Genomic DNA, 18,167 nt, shown 5'->3' on the forward strand with positions numbered 1-18,167 from the left:
CTGTAAGGGGTATAGAGCGCATTTCTTCAAATTTGTTTTTCTGTATATTAGAAAGGCTGGACACCCTTTTACTAGTGCAGCCATACCTCTTATCTTTGCACTAGTCTAGTGCGCAATAGATCTCCATTTGCATTGTATTACTTGAGTGTCTAACTCTCTATTGCAGCAAAGACTACCTTATACATACCAACATTGATGGGACCCCTGACCAACAGAGACATAAGGGAAGGGAAGGCCGCTACACTATTTTCACAAGTAGGCTATAAAAACACACACAATAACAATATAGATGACTTCTTTACTACCTTTACTAAATTAGAGAAAGTAGTCACGTTAGAAAACAAGGCATGGTGGGACTTACAGACTTTGAATTGGTACTCAGACAACAAGATCATACCCAAAGGGTTGAAAATCATAAAGGAACCATCCTGTCACCGTAACAACTTGACATTTACAGAGACATGGAACAATATACTCAAAGAATGTTCACATAGGTTATTATCATTACTGATCAAGACACACACGGACCACTTAAACAAACTTAAGCTAGACATACAACAATGGAGTGCCCTCCTTACTCCGTATGAACAAGACGCTGAGTTTCTGACTTTGATTAAACTAACTACAGACAAACTTAATAAAAAAGAGGACAAAATCATCTCCATCAAAAAAAAAGAAAATCCTTAGGGATAAATACGGTATCAGTCACACAATACTAAAACCTAAGAACCACCCCTCCACATATAAAAAGAAGAACAAAGATCAGAAGAAGTCCACAGACAAATATCTCCAAGACACACCTAGGATTGACAAACCTCCCACTCTCAGAACTCCAATCTATAAAAAGTTGAACCTCACATATCAAGAATTTCAAACACAAATCCATAGCCACAAAACCAACACACAGGTATTGAAGAGTAAGACCCAATATAAGTCCCCAAGCATCACAATAGACTCAGACACTAGTCTATCTAGCGAAGATTCATTTACAGTACATGATATAAATGAAGACCCAGAATACCAGCTAGCTAGATTATCACTAGAACGAGGCTGGCTAGATACTGAACCCGAACTTCTAAATCTTACCATACACGACACATCTCAATCAAACCAATTGGACAGCACGTGTAAACCCCAGACTACGAACACAGAAGCACAAAATACTTCAGATACGGCATCAGATACACCATGTGTAAACCCTCTTCTTTTTTTAGACCTACAATCCCAAGTACACATGATCCCCCCACAACCGAAATCCACAAAAAGAAAACTATAAGAGGATGCAGGGGAGGCGAGAGTAGCAAAAAAACCCGGACAACCACCACTACCACTAAAGGACAGGGTATTATCAATCAAAGCAGTTTCCCGTTAACAGTTCATCACATCTCGGCATTAGACAAGGGACTAAAATTTGCGCCCACCAATCAACCAGACAAATTCAATACATATTTAGATATACACAAATTTGCAAGAAAACTGACTCTTAAAAATTTTTTTCACCAAAAACCATTACCCCAACACAAACCAGCGGAAGACAATATCCGACATACAGATTTAAAACCACCATCCAGATTCTATCCCACTCAAACTACCGATAATCATATCACAACATTCACCAACATGCTAACTAAAGATGTGGAACAATTATGTGATCATACCGCCAAACGTAAACAACAATACAGGAATATGACTTTGAATGAAATCAAAGCTCTTAAAGAACTGAGCACCAACTCCAATATCATAATCAAACCTGCGGATAAAGGGGGGGGCATAGTAATCCTAGACAAAACACAATATATCCAAGAGGCCCAGAGGATCCTGAATGATACCACAACATATAAAATATTATCCAAAGATCCCACAACGCAGTACCAACTTGAACTCAAAACATTATTACAGGAAGGTTTAGAGAAAGGCATACTGACACAAAAGGAACACCAATACCTTGACATACCACATCCCATTATCCCAGTCTTTTACTATTTGCCTAAGGTACACAAGAATTCCAAGAAACCACCCGGTCGCCCCATTGTATCAGGCATCAACTCATTGACTTCCAACCTTTCCCAATACCTAGATATTTATCTGCAACCCTTCGTCAAAAAACAAAGGTCGTATCTACAAGATACCACAAATATTCTAAACATACTAAATACAATACATTGGGATAAAGACCTTTGGCTAGTTACTAGCGACGTAACATCCCTTTATTCGGTTATAAGACACACACAAGGCCTACAAAGTACTAAACACTTTTTGGAACATGATTCATTGATGCCTATGGAACAGACTGATTTCATTTTGAACAGTATTGCATTCATTCTATCACACAATTACCTGTGGTTTGATGATCAATTTTATCTACAAACCACAGGGACAGCTATGGGGACGAGGTTTGTGCCCAGCTATGCCAACCTCTTTATGAGCCATTGGGAGGATAATAACATCTGGTCCGGGCATGGCTTTGGCGCAAACCTCGTCCTCTGGAAACGATATATAGACGATATATTCTTCATTTGGAGGGGAGACGAAACATCACTTTTATCATTTATTGATCACATCAACATCAATGACTGCAACTTAAAATTCACCACCAAATACAGTAAAACCAATGTAGAATTTCTCGATTTAAACATACTTATAGACAACAATTGCATCCACACAAACACCTATCGCAAGCAGGTAGATGTCAACAGTTATATCTTAGCCACCAGCAACCACCACCCCAGCTGGCTTAGGAGTATACCCACAGGACAATTTAAGCGATTGAGACGCAATTGCTCAAGAATTGCAGATTACGAAACACAAGGGCAACATTTAAAATCACAACTAATATCCAAGAAGTATAATACCAACTTAGTAGAAGCAGCCTTTACAAATGTCAAAGAAACTGATAGAGAACCCCTCCTAGAATACAGAATACAAAGTACAAAATATAACAATGAGGATAATGATATATACTTTATCACCCAATATAGCAACCAAGCCAAACGCATTAAACAATTAGTCTACAAACATTGGCCAATCCTCCTAGGAGATGAAACGCTGCAAAAGGCCTTACCACACAAACCGAAAGTAGTGTTCCGTAAAACATCCGATATTAGAAGCACTATCACTAGGAATCACATTCCCCCAAACAAGGTTGGATATGTACAGAACACACTAACTAGAATGTGGAGCCAAAACATAGGGGCTAATTTAGGGTTTTTTTCTACTGTGGCACATGCAAAGCTACAACCAAACAAAGGAGTACCCAACCCATCAGGACCATAAATTCAGCAAGTAACAATATGGTCTGGAAGATCAAAGACAACATAACATGCAACAGCAAGGGGGTTATTTATCTATTGCAATGCCCTTGCCATAAGCAATATATTGGCAGAACAATTCGCTCATTAAAAATAAGGGTGAACGAACATCTTTACAACATTAAGAAAGGTTGTGAGGACCATCCATTATTGTTACATTTCAAGAGATTCCACAACTCAGATCCAACATGTCTGATGTTCACTGCACTCAAGTCAGTCAAACACAACTGGCGGGGGGGTGACTATCTCAAAAAAATAAATAAAGAAGAGCTTAGGACTATCATTAACATGGGCACCCTTCACCCTAGGGGTCTTAATCTGGACAATGAAGTCAGGTCGATTGTATGTGATAAATGACCTAGACTATTATCACCATCCCCCTATGTTGTAAGGGTCATAGTTTTTCCTTACGACTAAATATTATTAGATTTTTTCATTCCATTTATGTCTATATTTTATTTATATATTGAGTTACTTTATTGCCTAGGTTATAATATATTAATCGTTTCATACTGTGATAACCTTATATTCTATAGATCACAGTCAGTTAGTGTCTGTAGTATATTCACCTTAGATTGTTTTTTGCTATTCTTTATTTCAGCCCTTACTCGGTCAATACACAAGCGACACAAGCCATTTGTATTATTTACATCACACATCCGTTATGTCTGTGATTTACTGTGCATTCATGATATGTTGTTAATTTCACCAAGTGTTGCTAATACACACTTAAGAGAACAGATTCAGTCAGCAATCTGGTTACCATGCCCCACCACACCAGCACCAATCAATGGAGCTTGTGACCAGGACTGAATGTTTAAAACAAACCCTTGAGACTGGACATTAACCACATTGCCTTGAAGGAGACCCTTTGCGGGTCGAAACGCGTTGGCACCAGAACCATAATCCCATTTAAACCCACAAGCGAGGACTGGAGAGAAACACTATTTTCACAGTGTCAATTGACACGAACCGCCAGGACATGTTACAAGGGACACCAGACCAGAGAGGAGGATCTCAGAGATCATCGAGCCGGCAGGGGTAAGAGCGGAGTCCTGTCGAGGCAGGAGGAGGGGAGTTCCTTAGTGGGTCTGGAGAACGGGGACTGTTCCCACTAAAGCCGTCTCCGTTCCTCCGTCTCTGCTACACCACGCAGTCCCGCCCCGCGAGACGCACCGGTGGTCACGGGGTCAGCCCGGTGCTCTCCGGCGAAGTCCTCGGGTCAGACTCGGTGCAGTGTCTTACGCCTCCCACCGCTATCCAGGTTTTCACCCGTACTGCTTACCCCAGAAAATCACCCCAGGCATCTATACTCTGCATACACACCACTGTCCACTGACTTTACTGTGCGGGACGCCGCACCAACCTATTCCCCCCTCACTCAGTAACTCTTCCCAGCCCAATTATCTCCAGATTCCTACAGTGTGGTGTTTTGTCATATCAATATCCCACTCTCTCACAGTGGGAGACTGAGTCTCTTACAGAGAGGCACGTACCTCGAGACTTGCCCCACACAGCTGTACACTGCATAATACCTGCATGTGTATATCCCGGTGATTAATGTACCATTTAGCTTAATACTTTGCTCGTATTGTTTGCTCAATTTTATGTATGTTTTTCCTTCAGTAAATATATATTTTTAGTCATTTGGGTCATTTTTGGATGCAGCATATTCATTCATATGTACTTATATATCTGTAAGGGGTATAGAGCGCATTTCTTCAAATTTGATTCCCTTGGAAAGAGATAAAGTGGACGGAGATTGAGTACCAACCATTCAGCTCCTGTCACTTTACAGGATGTATTTGAAAAATTACAATTAAGAGATGATTGGATGGTGCTTTATCTCTCCCCAAGGTTTAGTACAGTACATCCCTCCCTGAGGCTGGGTACACACTAGACGATGTATACCCAGCCCAACCTCACTAGTGTCGAGACCCAGCGGGGGAGCCAGCATCGTCAAGTGCATACACACTTGCTGATGCCGGCAGCAACAGAGCGACGGCAGGGCTCTTACTAACAACATCTCCCATTGGCCCTGCATGTAGGGTTGTTGGTGGATTTCACTGATGACATGTGAGAGTGCGCATCGTCAGTGACATAGCAGGTACACACTAGTCTACATATCGTCTAGTGTATACCCACCATAAGACTGTAATGTCCAATGGGTAAAGAGTCATGTGAATGAATACATGTTGTGTGTATAACACTGCATAATATGGTGATACTATATAAATAAATAATATAAAACAGGAAAGGGACTTCTTTTACAGCCTCTTAGTGACATTACAATTATAATGGGTTGAACTCACCAGAAGGAATGTCTCTTATACAGACTTCTGTAGTTTCCCCTAATGGTTAGGGCTACTATTATTTGCACATGAGAACGCAGAAACTGACATCCTTTTGGGGGCCAAGTAATGTAGAAATTACCTTTTATAGATTTACCCTGTTAATTCATTTTTATCAAGGGTCTGGCTATATTGCAAGTAATAGAGTTCCATAGGAAAAATGTGAAGACCAAAAAGACATGATGGCTCCCTTCACTGGGTGATACCCGTTGCGGTCAGTAGAGTAGTACGCGTGGCGAAGCCGTGTGCCGGTAAAAGGGGGGTGTGTCCTCGCTGTAAGGCCCATGGCCTAGTGGGTTGGAGGCTTGGGAACACTGCCAGAATCCCCATTGTAGTCTCTTCGGGGGGTCCCAAAGGTGCAGACTACCCCGGGGACCAGTGTATTTGCAGTGACGGCTCCCTCACTATGTCAGGAGCCGTGTGCTGCACATAACACTACAGTGCAGCACCCAGCTCCTGCCACTGAGGTGGAGCCTGCACCTTGTTCTCATCCCTCGGCGGGTGACACCCGGGTGTGACCCGCACCCCCCTTGTGACGCCACTGGGAGCCATACTAATGTTTGGGATCTAACAGCTAAACTGACAAATTGAGAGCTGTATTGCAAAGTCAGTATTTTTATTTATGCATAATTTTTAGCCAACTCCCTTATTCCCTATACCTGACCTGTTTATTAGCCAAAATGTAAGAGAAGTTCACCTTTATTACATCATTTAAGTATTTCCACCATTATTTTTAAACAACACTAATACTCATTATTATTCTTCCCCACCTAGTAGAATCACTCTCTCAGAGTAAACCTACAGTACAAACCAAATGTATTTCCATTTTCATGAACCCCCTCTAAAATAGTCTGTACTTTAGTTCTTCATACAGTTACAGCTCTACAGACATTTGTCAAATGTCTTGATTCTTTTCTTATTTTACAGACATTGATGAGTGTGAGGGACCTGAAATCTGTGGAGCACATGAGCAGTGTAAGAATTTCCTGGGAAGTTATGAATGCTACTGTAAGGAGGGTTATAAGCTACAAAATGGCACTGATCTATTTAAAATGCAACATGCCAATTCTTCATGCCGGGGTAAGAAAACAAGAAATATATAATGGCATCTAAATGTATCCATGTTCTTAGAAAACAGTTATAGATACTGTAACAGGTGTATTTGTCATTTTACTTTATCTGTACCTTATTCTTAACACTATCTGTTATTCCAGATATCTGTGTAAGGAAATAAAATATTTTCTAACATTTATGCATTGCTTTTACATCAATAGAAATCTTCTGGAATGTTCTGGAAGCCTCCATTATAATGCAGATTCCATAAATCCATGTCCATTGTATGGATTACACTGATCTTGCTCCACACACATATCCCTTTTATTTCTGGGTTGGCCGATGACCTCATACACGACACCATTCTATGCCATTGTCTGACCAACTCTGCCTGCGGCTGTGACCAATATGACATCAGACATTACATAGCCACATTTAGTTTAACATGCAAGGGAGCAATCAAGAAATCCTTAACATTTGTATTTTCACTGCTATAAATCCATTCCCCAAAATAACTTTAGCATTATGTTTTATTTATGTTCTCGATCTTTCTGTTTCTAGCTGTTGACTGTGGCCAGCCACCAACCCTGCCCTTCTCTGAAATGATCTTATCAGGAAACACTACATTTGGCAGCCAAGTGATTTACAGATGTATTTACGGTTTCTTCATAAAAGCTGGGCACAACACGTCTGTCTGCACAGCTAATGGGACATGGGAAGGTGTATCTATTGCCTGTGCAGGTAATGGGACATGGGAAGGTGTATCTATTGTCTGTGCAGGTAATGGGACATGGGAAGGTGTATCTATTGTCTGTGCAGGTAATGGGACATGGGAAGGTGCATCTATTGTCTGTGCAGGTAATGGGACATGGGAAGGTGCATCTATTGTCTGTGCAGGTAATGGGACATGGGAAGGTGCATCTATTGTCTGTGCAGGTAATGGGACATGGGAAGGTGTATCTATTGTCTGCGCAGCTAATAGGACATGGGAAGGTGCATCTATTGTCTGTGCAGGTAATGGGACATGGGAAGGTGTATCTATTGTCTGTGCAGGTAATGGGACATGGGAAGGTGTATCTATTGTCTGTGCAGGTAATGGGACATGGGAAGGTGCATCTATTGTCTGTGCAGGTAATGGGACATGGGAAGGTGCATCTATTGTCTGTGCAGCTAATGGGACATGGGAAGGTGCATCTATTGTCTGTGCAGGTAATGGGACATGGGAAGGTGCATCTATTGCCTGTGCAGGTAATGGGACATGGGAAGGTGTATCTATTGCCTGTGCAGGTAATGGGACATGGGAAGGTGTATCTATTGCCTGTGCAGGTAATGGGACATGGGAAGGTGTATCTATTGTCTGTGCAGGTAATGGGACATGGGAAGGTGTATCTATTGTCTGTGCAGGTAATGGGACATGGGAAGGTGCATCTATTGTCTGTGCAGGTAATGGGACATGGGAAGGTGCATCTATTGTCTGTGCAGCTAATGGGACATGGGAAGGTGCATCTATTGTCTGTGCAGGTAATGGGACATGGGAAGGTGCATCTATTGCCTGTGCAGGTAATGGGACATGGGAAGGTGTATCTATTGCCTGTGCAGGTAATGGGACATGGGAAGGTGCATCTATTGTCTGTGCAGCTAATGGGACATGGGAAGGTGCATCTATTGTCTGTGCAGGTAATGGGACATGGGAAGGTGCATCTATTGTCTGTGCAGCTAATGGGACATGGGAAGGTGCATCTATTGCCTGTGCAGCTAATGGGACATGGGAAGGTGTATCTATTGTCTGTGCAGCTAATGGGACATGGGAAGGTGTATCTATTGTCTGTGCAGGTAATGGGACATGGGAAGGTGTATCTATTGTCTGCGCAGCTAATAGGACATGGGAAGGTGCATCTATTGTCTGTGCAGGTAATGGGACATGGGAAGGTGTATCTATTGTCTGTGCAGGTAATGGGACATGGGAAGGTGTATCTATTGCCTGTGCAGCTAATGGGACATGGGAAGGTGCATCTATTGCCTCTGCTGGTAATGGGACATGGGAAGGTGCATCTATTGCCTCTGCTGGTAATGGGACATGTGAAGGTGCATCTATTGCCTGTGCAGGTAATGGGACATGGGAAGGTGCATCTATTGCCTGTGCAGGTAATGGGACATGGGAAGGTGCATCTATTGCCTGTGCAGGTAATGGGATATGGGAAAGTGCATCTATTGCCTGTGCAGGTAATGGGACATGGGAAGGTGCATCTATTGCCTATGCAGGTAATGGGATATGGGAAAGTGCATCTATTGCCTGTGCAGGTAATGGGACATGGGAAGGTGTATCTATTGTCTGTGCAGGTAATGGGATATGGGAAAGTGCATCTATTGCCTGTGCAGGTAATGGGATATGGGAAGGTGCATCTATTGCCTGTTCAGGTAATGGGACATGGGAAGGTGCATCTATTGTCTGTTCAGGTAATGGGACATGGGAAGGTGCATCTATTGTCTGTGCAGGTAATGGGACATGGGAAGGTGCATCTATTGCCTGTGCAGGTAATGGGACATGGGAAGGTGCATCTATTGCCTGTTCAGGTAATGGGACATGGGAAGGTGCATCTATTGCCTGTGCAGGTAATGGGACATGGGAAGGTGCATCTATTGCCTGTGCAGGTAATGGGACATGGGAAGGTGCATCTATTGTCTGTGCAGGTAATGGGACATGGGAAGGTGCATCTATTGTCTGTGCAGGTAATGGGACATGGGAAGGTGCATCTATTGTCTGTGCAGGTAATGGGACATGGGAAGGTGCATCTATTGTCTGTGCAGGTAATGGGACATGGGAAGGTGCATCTATTGTCTGTGCAGGTAATGGGACATGGGAAGGTGCATCTATTGCCTGTTCAGGTAATGGGACATGGGAAGGTGCATCTATTGTCTGTGCAGGTAATGGGACATGGGAAGGTGCATCTATTGCCTGTGCAGGTAATGGGACATGGGAAGGTGCATCTATTGCCTGTGCAGGTAATGGGACATGGGAAGGTGCATCTATTGCCTGTGCAGGTAATGGGACATGGGAAGGTGCATCTATTGCCTGTGCAGGTAATGGGACATGGGAAGGTGCATCTTTTGTCTGTGCAGGTAATGGGACATGGGAAGGTGCATCTATTGCCTGTGCAGGTAATGGGACATGGGAAGGTGCATCTATTGCCTGTGCAGGTAATGGGACATGGGAAGGTGCATCTATTGCCTGTGCAGGTAATGGGACATGGGAAGGTGCATCTATTGTCTGTGCAGGTAATGGGACATGGGAAGGTGCATCTTTTGTCTGTGCAGGTAATGGGACATGGGAAGGTGCATCTATTGCCTGTGCAGGTAATGGGACATGGGAAGGTGCATCTATTGCCTGTGCAGGTAATGGGACATGGGAAGGTGCATCTATTGCCTGTGCAGGTAATGGGACATGGGAAGGTGCATCTATTGCCTGTGCAGGTAATGGGACATGGGAAGGTGCATCTATTGCCTGTGCAGGTAATGGGACATGGGAAGGTGCATCTTTTGTCTGTGCAGGTAATGGGACATGGGAAGGTGCATCTATTGCCTGTGCAGGTAATGGGACATGGGAAGGTGCATCTATTGACTGTGCAGGTAATGGGACATGGGAAGGTGCACCTATTGTCTGTGCAGGTAATGGGACATGGGAAGGTGCATCTTTTGTCTGTGCAGGTAATGGGACATGGCAAGGTGCATCTATTGCCTGTGCAGGTAATGGGACATGGGATGGTGCATCTATTGCCTGTGCAGGTAATGGGACATGGGAAAGTGCATCTATTGCCTGTGCAGGTAATGGGAAATGGGAAGGTGCATCTATTGCCTGTGCAGGTAATGGGACATGGGAAAGTGCATCTATTGCTTGTGCAGGTAATGGGACATGGGAAGGTGCATCTATTGTCTGTGCAGGTAATGGGACATGGGAAGGTGCACCTATTGTCTGTGCAGGTAATGGGACATGGGAAGGTGCACCTATTGCCTGTGCAGGTAATGGGACATGGGGAGGTGCATCTATTGCCTGTGCAGCTAATGGGACATGGGAAGGTGCATCTATTGCATGTGCAGGTAATGCTTACATTATACAACTTGATTAAATTGACTGAAACATTTTATGTAAACATACATATCCATGATACTGACTTCATAGAGAATATACTATGTCAGGGCCGAAACTAGTATTTTTGTCACCAGGGCCAAGACAGTAATTTGGCGCCCCCCCTGGTAATTCCCCCCTGCATCAATGCCCCTATAGTAATGCCCCTTGAGGTAATGCCCCTGCAGTAGTGCCTATATAGTAGTGCCCCTGTAGTAGTGCCCATATGATAATGCCCCCAAAGCAATGATCCTGTAGTAGAGCCCATATAGTAATGACTCTGTAGTAGTGCCCATATTGTAATGCCCCCATAATAATGCCCATATGTTAATACCCCCATAGTATTGCCCCTGTAGTGCCCACCATACAGTAATGCCCCTGTAGTGCCCACCATACAGTAATGCCCCTGTAGTGCCCATGCTCCCATATTAATGCCCTTGTGGTAATGCCCCTGTAGAGCTCATGCTTTCATAGCAATGCCCCTGTAGTGCCCATGCTCCCATAGTAATGCCCCTGTAGTGCCCCCACAGTAATGTACCTGTGGTAATGCCTCTGTAGTGCTTATGCCCCATTAGTAATGCCGCTGTAGTGCCTATACAGTAATGCCCCTGTATTGCCCATGCCCCCATAGTAATGCCCCTGTGGAAATGCCCATGCCCCATAATAATGCCCCTGTAGTCCCCATGCTCTTGATGTAATGACCCTGTAGTGCCCATGCCCCCATGTAATGCCCCTGTAGTACCCATGGTCCCATAGTAATGCCCCTGTAGTGCCCATACAATAATGCCCCTGTAGTGCTCATGCCCCCATAGTAATGCATCTGTGGTAATACCCCTGTAGTGCCTATGCCCCAATAGTAATGCCCCTATAGTGCCTATACAGTAATGCCCCTGTATTGGCCATGCCCCCATAGTAATGCCCCTGTGGTAATGTCCATGACCCCATAATAATGCCCCTGTAGTGCAGCTTATTAAAAAAAAATACTTACCTTGAACCTGGCTTCTGCACCCAGCGTCGCGTCTGGTCTGCCCTCCTGCTCCTCGGAACTATGGGGGAGACATCACGACGTCTCCCCCATAGTGCCCATGGGGAGAGCCGGAAGCTGGAGTTCAGGAGAGAACTCCAGCCTCCGGCTCCGGCTACACCGCGTCGCTGCAGAGAAGGAGCCGGGCGCCCGCTGGTAATAACATCTCAGCGTGCGTCCAGCTTGGAGCCTCTCTGCAGCGCCGGGCTGGAGGACACTGGCGCCGGGTGCAGCGGTGCACCCGGTGCACGTGCACCTCCAGCCCCCCCTAGTTGCGGCCCTGACTATGTATATTTACATTTTAATTGATTCCTTACTAGGAGTGCACATTTTTGTGAAAAGCACAATCTTTTTTAGTTACTCAAGTTTTTTATAACACTATCTTAATATTCTTTCACTTTTATTTGTATCGGGACCAAAGTATCTAAAGAGAGCACTGTTTAATCATTAATAGGGGGAGACTACACTTATTCATTTCTTTTCTTCTTTTTCTTGAAATAATTTTATTTTATTTGGCTCTTTGAAAGATATACAGTTATTAATTGCAGCCTACAGTGTCCATATGATTAAAAGAATGAATAAAATAATGAAAAAAAAGTTAAGAAACATGGTCATCAAGAGTTAGATAAGACCAAATAAGAAACACCGATCCAAATAATTAGGAGTCATTCCATGTCAGTTCACCCAGGCCATGACACCCACCGTCTCAGATTTTCATGAAACTTTGTACATTTGATACTACCACATGAGATATAGGGGGTCTAATTTTCAAGAAATTGCTCAGAAATGCCACTCCTGATGCTCCATTTTTATGTGAGATGTATGTGGAAAAAACATTCCTATCTCAGTATCTAATCCACGTATCACTTTGAAATTTTGGCCCTTTGTCAATCAGAATATGGAGATTCCAGAAAAAAAATGTTTTATCAACCTTGCCTGACTCTGAGAGTCATTATACATTCCATTACTTCAAACTTAATTATTTTTTTTTAAACTGAACCTTAAAATATACTCTAAAAACCTATGTAAGAAAAATAATGGGACTTTGATTGCCTGTACGAGTATTTTAATGTTTAATTAAAAATCTCTCTTTAAAAATGAAAATTACCATTTGGTATAATTTTGCCCGCCAGGGGAGTATTTTAATTTGTATATTTCTATATACAGTATATGTGCAGATTTCTTGTTACACATAGGGGGGTATTCAATTAGCCCGCGATTACAAATTTTTGTGCTAAAAACTGCTATTTTACAGTGCAAAACCCCTATTCAATTAGCCACAATAATTAATCGGCTGCAAATTTACCTCAAGTTTCACATCACCTACAATGAGCAGGTGCAAAGTTGGGGAAAATCCCTATTTTAATGTAAAAATGGCAGGATTTGGTTCAGAAGCCCTGGGACAAGCCCCCCCCCTCCTCTCTGATGACTAATTAGGCACCTTGATGTTATTAATTATTTTTAATTGGCCAATAATGACAAGTCATTTTTGGGTTAAAAGAGTGCAGTGATGGAATTTTGGGTTCAAGCTATGGGACAGATATATTGCTGTACTTTAAGAGTGGAACAAGTGTTTTTAGTCTTGCAGGTGGGAGTAGTCTGTCTTTTTGCACTTTTATTTTAAAGTCCCTTAAAATGACCCAAATATATACTTATATCCTTTTTTATGTACCCTGAATTTAATGAGAGCACTTATTTCGCTGAAAAAATACACTTCTATACCGTTATCCTATGTTAGTTTGGTATTTTTCAGTGTACAGGCTGATTTCCTTATTTTCACCTACACTTTTCGGGATACAGTCAAAATCCCGACGGCTGGGTAACCATCTGACTAAATCCTGGTGTGTCTAAATACCGACGCGGGACTAAAGACAGGCATCGAAATCCTGATGCCCGTCTATATCCCGATGCCAGAATCTAGACAGATGGCTTCCCGAATTAAGGTAAGCCGGGAAGTGTTAGCATTTATACGTGGAGAGTTAGGTTTAGGGACCCCCGGCGGGACTTAGGTTAGGCACCACCCCGGGAGGGTTAGGTTTAGGGTGCGGGGAGGGAAAGTTAGGTTTAGGCACCCCCAGAGGTGGTTAGGGTTAGGCACCACTGGGGGGAGGTTATGGTTAGGCACCACTAAGGGAGAGTTAGGGGGGTTGAGGGGAGATTTGGGGTACTTACCAGCCGTAGTCGGGATCTTCAGCATTTGGGCTTGCGGCGTTGGGATTTAGTCAGACGGCTTCCCGGCCGTCGGCATTTCATACCCAACCCCACTTTTCACAGCAAGAATTTCGCGCAAATCCTGTTTCTGTGATTTTAGAATTGAATATGTGCAAAAATGGGAGCACGCATACCCATGAGAAGCATATAGAAAAGACCTAATTACCTATTTACAGCAGTGTTACCAGAGGTTTGTGGGCCCCATAGCAAAATTTCCTCCCCCCCACCCCGTAATACTTACCACCTCCTGAGCCCAGAGCGTCGCTCCATCTCTCCTCACTAAAGCTGGGAGGAGGCATGGCCATGGTCTGGGGATGTCATCATAGCCATGCCTCCTCCCAGCTTCTAAGAGAGCCAATGTCATTTTTAATCAGGTGCCAGTCACGAGCCAATTGGAACCAGCAGCGAGTTCCTATTGGGTTGCAACTGGCTCCTGATTAAAAATGACATCAGCGCTGTACTTGGCAGGGTGCAGGGGATTGCTTGCTGGGCCGGTGGGCCCCCTAAGCAGCCAGGCCCCATAGCAAGCGCACCCTCTATAGTTACACCAATGCCTATTTAGTCTGTTCAAAAGATAACAGAGACTGCATGCTACAACACTGCTCTCAATGCCCATCAACTGAAAACGTAAAAAGCATTGTACTTGAGAAATTCGAAGACTGTGACCCTGAAGATGAAGTTTCTAACAGTCAGTGGGTATCTACTGACAGAACAGAGATGGTGAGATACACTGCAACATTTGATGAATATTTAGAAGCTTTGTTCGAAAAAATAGAAAAACTATAAAATATATGCTCAATCACACCAGATTATTGGGGAAGTGCATGGATCTGTAGAACAAGATGGCAGAGTTTGTGATGGTGCCTGTTTTACACTGACACACTGAAACAATGCTTTATTTTGTGGGACTGGATTACTTAAATAAGGTAGATGGATAGAGAGGGCACATTTGCAGAGAGATTTCTGATCTTGGATTCTGCAGCACCTCAGACTAGGAGACTCATTCCTATAATTTAGAAAAACTGCATTTTGAAATTTCGAATTTTGTGGGGATTGTGTAGTTATAGGCACACATGGCCCATGTGATAAAGCATTTAAACACTGTAAAGTGGCACATATAATAATGACAACATCGATGCCCATTCACTCTCATGATTAAAATAAGACATAAATTAGGCTAAATCAGTAATAAGGCTTAATATTAAGAACAATATCAAAAAAGATAGGTTCAGATTTTACTGGGGTGTTAAGTGTTGTGCACTTTCATATTTGTTTGGTTAAAAAGTAATATAACACATATGATAGGAATGATTTTCTATTTTGTACTACTGCCCTTGTTAAATAGGTGATGGTTTACTTCCCTATGCTTTGGTTCCACTATACCCCCGTGTCTCTTCACACTGAATATAGAAATAAATTAGGAACATGTAGATAACATTTAATTTGCAAGTAGGTAAAATATGGAACATAATTGAAATATGTATTTAGTAAAGAGTTGAATAAACCTCTAAACTGCAATATTTTGTAAATAATCTTTTAAGTCATTGACTGTGGAATGCCGCCTCTGCTGCCGAATTCACGCATAGACCTGATAACTAACACTACAATTGGAAGTCAGGTGATATACAGATGTGATGAAGGATTCAGAGCGGACAGTTATCATCAGAACATATCTATCTGCTCAGCTGATGGGACATGGACCAGAGCATTAATAGTGTGTAAAGGTAAGTCAAAATCTTTGTTTCATGTATTAAAACAGTTTCCAAACTACAATTGTAAAGATGTACTTATGAGTATTTCACATTGTGTCACAGTTATTTAGGATATTCCAAAATTAAATTTCTTAAATAATCTCTTAAGGCACCCACACATGCAACAAATGTATTGTTTAGATGTGATAGCTATGTAATGATTTTTTTCAACAATCTCTAAAATGACTGGTTTAATAAATACATTGCAATAAAATATCAAATTTAGTGGGCCTGATTCTTACGTAATATGAACGCAACTCTGAGTGCCCACTGCAGCAGCAGACAGACACGGCTGAAAATTCCAATCGTCCGCAGGTAAGTATGTTCTAACCTAACCCCCCTAACCCTCCTTAGGGGTGACTAACCCTAACCTTCCCCCCAGTGCCTAACCCTAATCCCCCCTCTAAGTGCCTAAACCTAACCCCCCCTTCCCCGCCACCTAAACCTAAGTCCCCCGGGGGGGGTGCCTAACCCTAACCTCCCCCTGGGTGTGCCTAACCCTAACCCTCCCTCCCCCTAGCCTAACTCTAACCTCCCGGGGGGGGTGCCTAACCCTAAGTCCCCCCCGGGAGCCCTAAACCGAACCCTCCCCCCGCGGCTGTCCGCAACTGGCGCCCGGCATCCCTCCTAAACCTAACCCCCTCTTCCCCGCCACCTAAACCTATGTCCACTGGGGGGTGCCTAACCCTAAGTCCCCCCTGGTGGTGCCTAACCCTACCTCCCCCTAGGCTCTCCCTAACCTCCCGGGGGGGTGTCTAACCCTAAGTCCCCCCCGGGAGCCCTAAACCTAAACCTCCCCCGCTGCGGCTGTCCGCAGCGGCGCCCGGCATCACTTCAATCGGAATGCCGGGCGCCGGTCTCCCGGCGTTGGTAAAATGACAGGTATCTAGAATTAGACACCTGTCATTTAACCCTCGCCAGGATAAAGCAGTCAGGAAGCCGGCTGTCGGGCTTACGTGCACCAGCTTCCCGATTGCATACCATGCGCAAGAGTATCTGTCACCATTATCAGCAGCAGATGTGATTGAATTTGGCATCCACACTGCTTACTCACAACTCAGAATAGCGAGTAACTGTGGCTACACTTCACCCCCCGATACATCCCAACACAACTATGAAATGCTTCTCTTGCACGCATTCGCACTATTGGCACTCAGTTGCCACATATAAACTTCCATTTAGCATCTGCAGAGAAATGTACGACTGAAAAATCGCTAAATGTGGCCCTATTCGCACTTGTGTGTTACTCAGAATCAGGCCCACAATCCCTCAATTTTGTAAATGTTTTAAAAAAGAAATGTTGACAAATTTTTATTGTAAGATATGATAAAACAGACAGGAGACTTGCGCAGTAAACCCATTGTTTAAAATTATTATAAGATTTATACACACGCACAAAGATTCAGTCATAAAATTACATGAAAACAAGGTAAATGAAATAACTGCATCAGTTTAGTATTTGACTTTTTCTGCATTGCATTGAAAAAGTACTGATTCACTTTGTGGGGTGGAATTTTTAAATGAGTAATGGGGCAGCCCGACAAAGGAGGAAATCCTGATCGTCCCCAGGTAAGTATAAACTAACCTAATTTTACCCCCTAACCCTTACCCTCCTTAGGGGTGCCTAACCCTAACCTCCCTACCCTGTGCCTAACCCTAATCTCCCCTCTAAGTGCCTAAACCTAACCCCCCCTTCCCCACCGCCTAAACCTAAGTCCCCCGGGGGAGTGCCTAACCCTAACCTCCCCCTGGGTGTGCCTAACCCTATCCCTCCCTCCCCCTAGCCTAACTCTAACCTCCCGGGGGGGTGCCTAACCCTAAGTCCCCCCCGGGAGCCCTAAACCGAACCCTCCCCCCGTGGCTGTCCGCAACTGGCGCCCGGCATCCCTTCGATTGGGATGCCGGGCACCAGTCTCCCGGCGTCGGTAAAATTACAGGTGTCTAGATTTAGATGCCTGTCATTTAACCCTCGCCGGGATTAACTAGTCTAGAAGCCGGCGGTCGACATTCCGTCCGCCGGCTTCATAAACGTATACTGGTGCAATTAAAGGGAAGGATGAAGTTTTCTTCCTTGAATTCTCCAACAACTCTTGGATCAGGTCTCTTTATTATTACTAGCTATAGTCAGATGCATTTCAAAACTTCCAGGTGCACTTCTGTGTCCACCAGATGTAGGCATTATGTTAGAAGACAAATAGAAATGTTTCAGTTAATGAAGGGAATGGTCTTAATGGGATACACTTTGATGTGACTTTTTTTTTTACTGTTTACTCACATTTTTCAATGCACTCACAAACTCATAAATTGCAGATTGATTTTACTGGGGTTTCTTCAACATCCATGAAG

At 43.7% G+C, this 18,167-nt stretch overlaps 1 protein-coding gene across 1 annotated transcript in view; it reads left to right on the plus strand.

The window, feature by feature from the left end:
- SUSD1 (sushi domain containing 1) overlaps nt 1–18,167 on the plus strand; it is a 281,173-nt gene that overhangs the window by 99,960 nt on the left and 163,046 nt on the right. Inside the window, exons 6-8 of the mRNA XM_088460052.1 lie at nt 6,587–6,739; nt 7,274–7,453; nt 15,612–15,794. Coding sequence (XP_088316178.1) covers nt 6,587–6,739; nt 7,274–7,453; nt 15,612–15,794 — 516 coding nt within the window. The remainder of the gene's footprint in view (nt 1–6,586; nt 6,740–7,273; nt 7,454–15,611; nt 15,795–18,167) is intronic.

The sequence above is a fragment of the Taudactylus pleione genome, unplaced genomic scaffold, assembly GCF_031769625.1.
Source record: "Taudactylus pleione unplaced genomic scaffold, aTauple2 ptg000967l, whole genome shotgun sequence".
Lineage (NCBI taxonomy): Eukaryota > Metazoa > Chordata > Amphibia > Anura > Myobatrachidae > Taudactylus > Taudactylus pleione.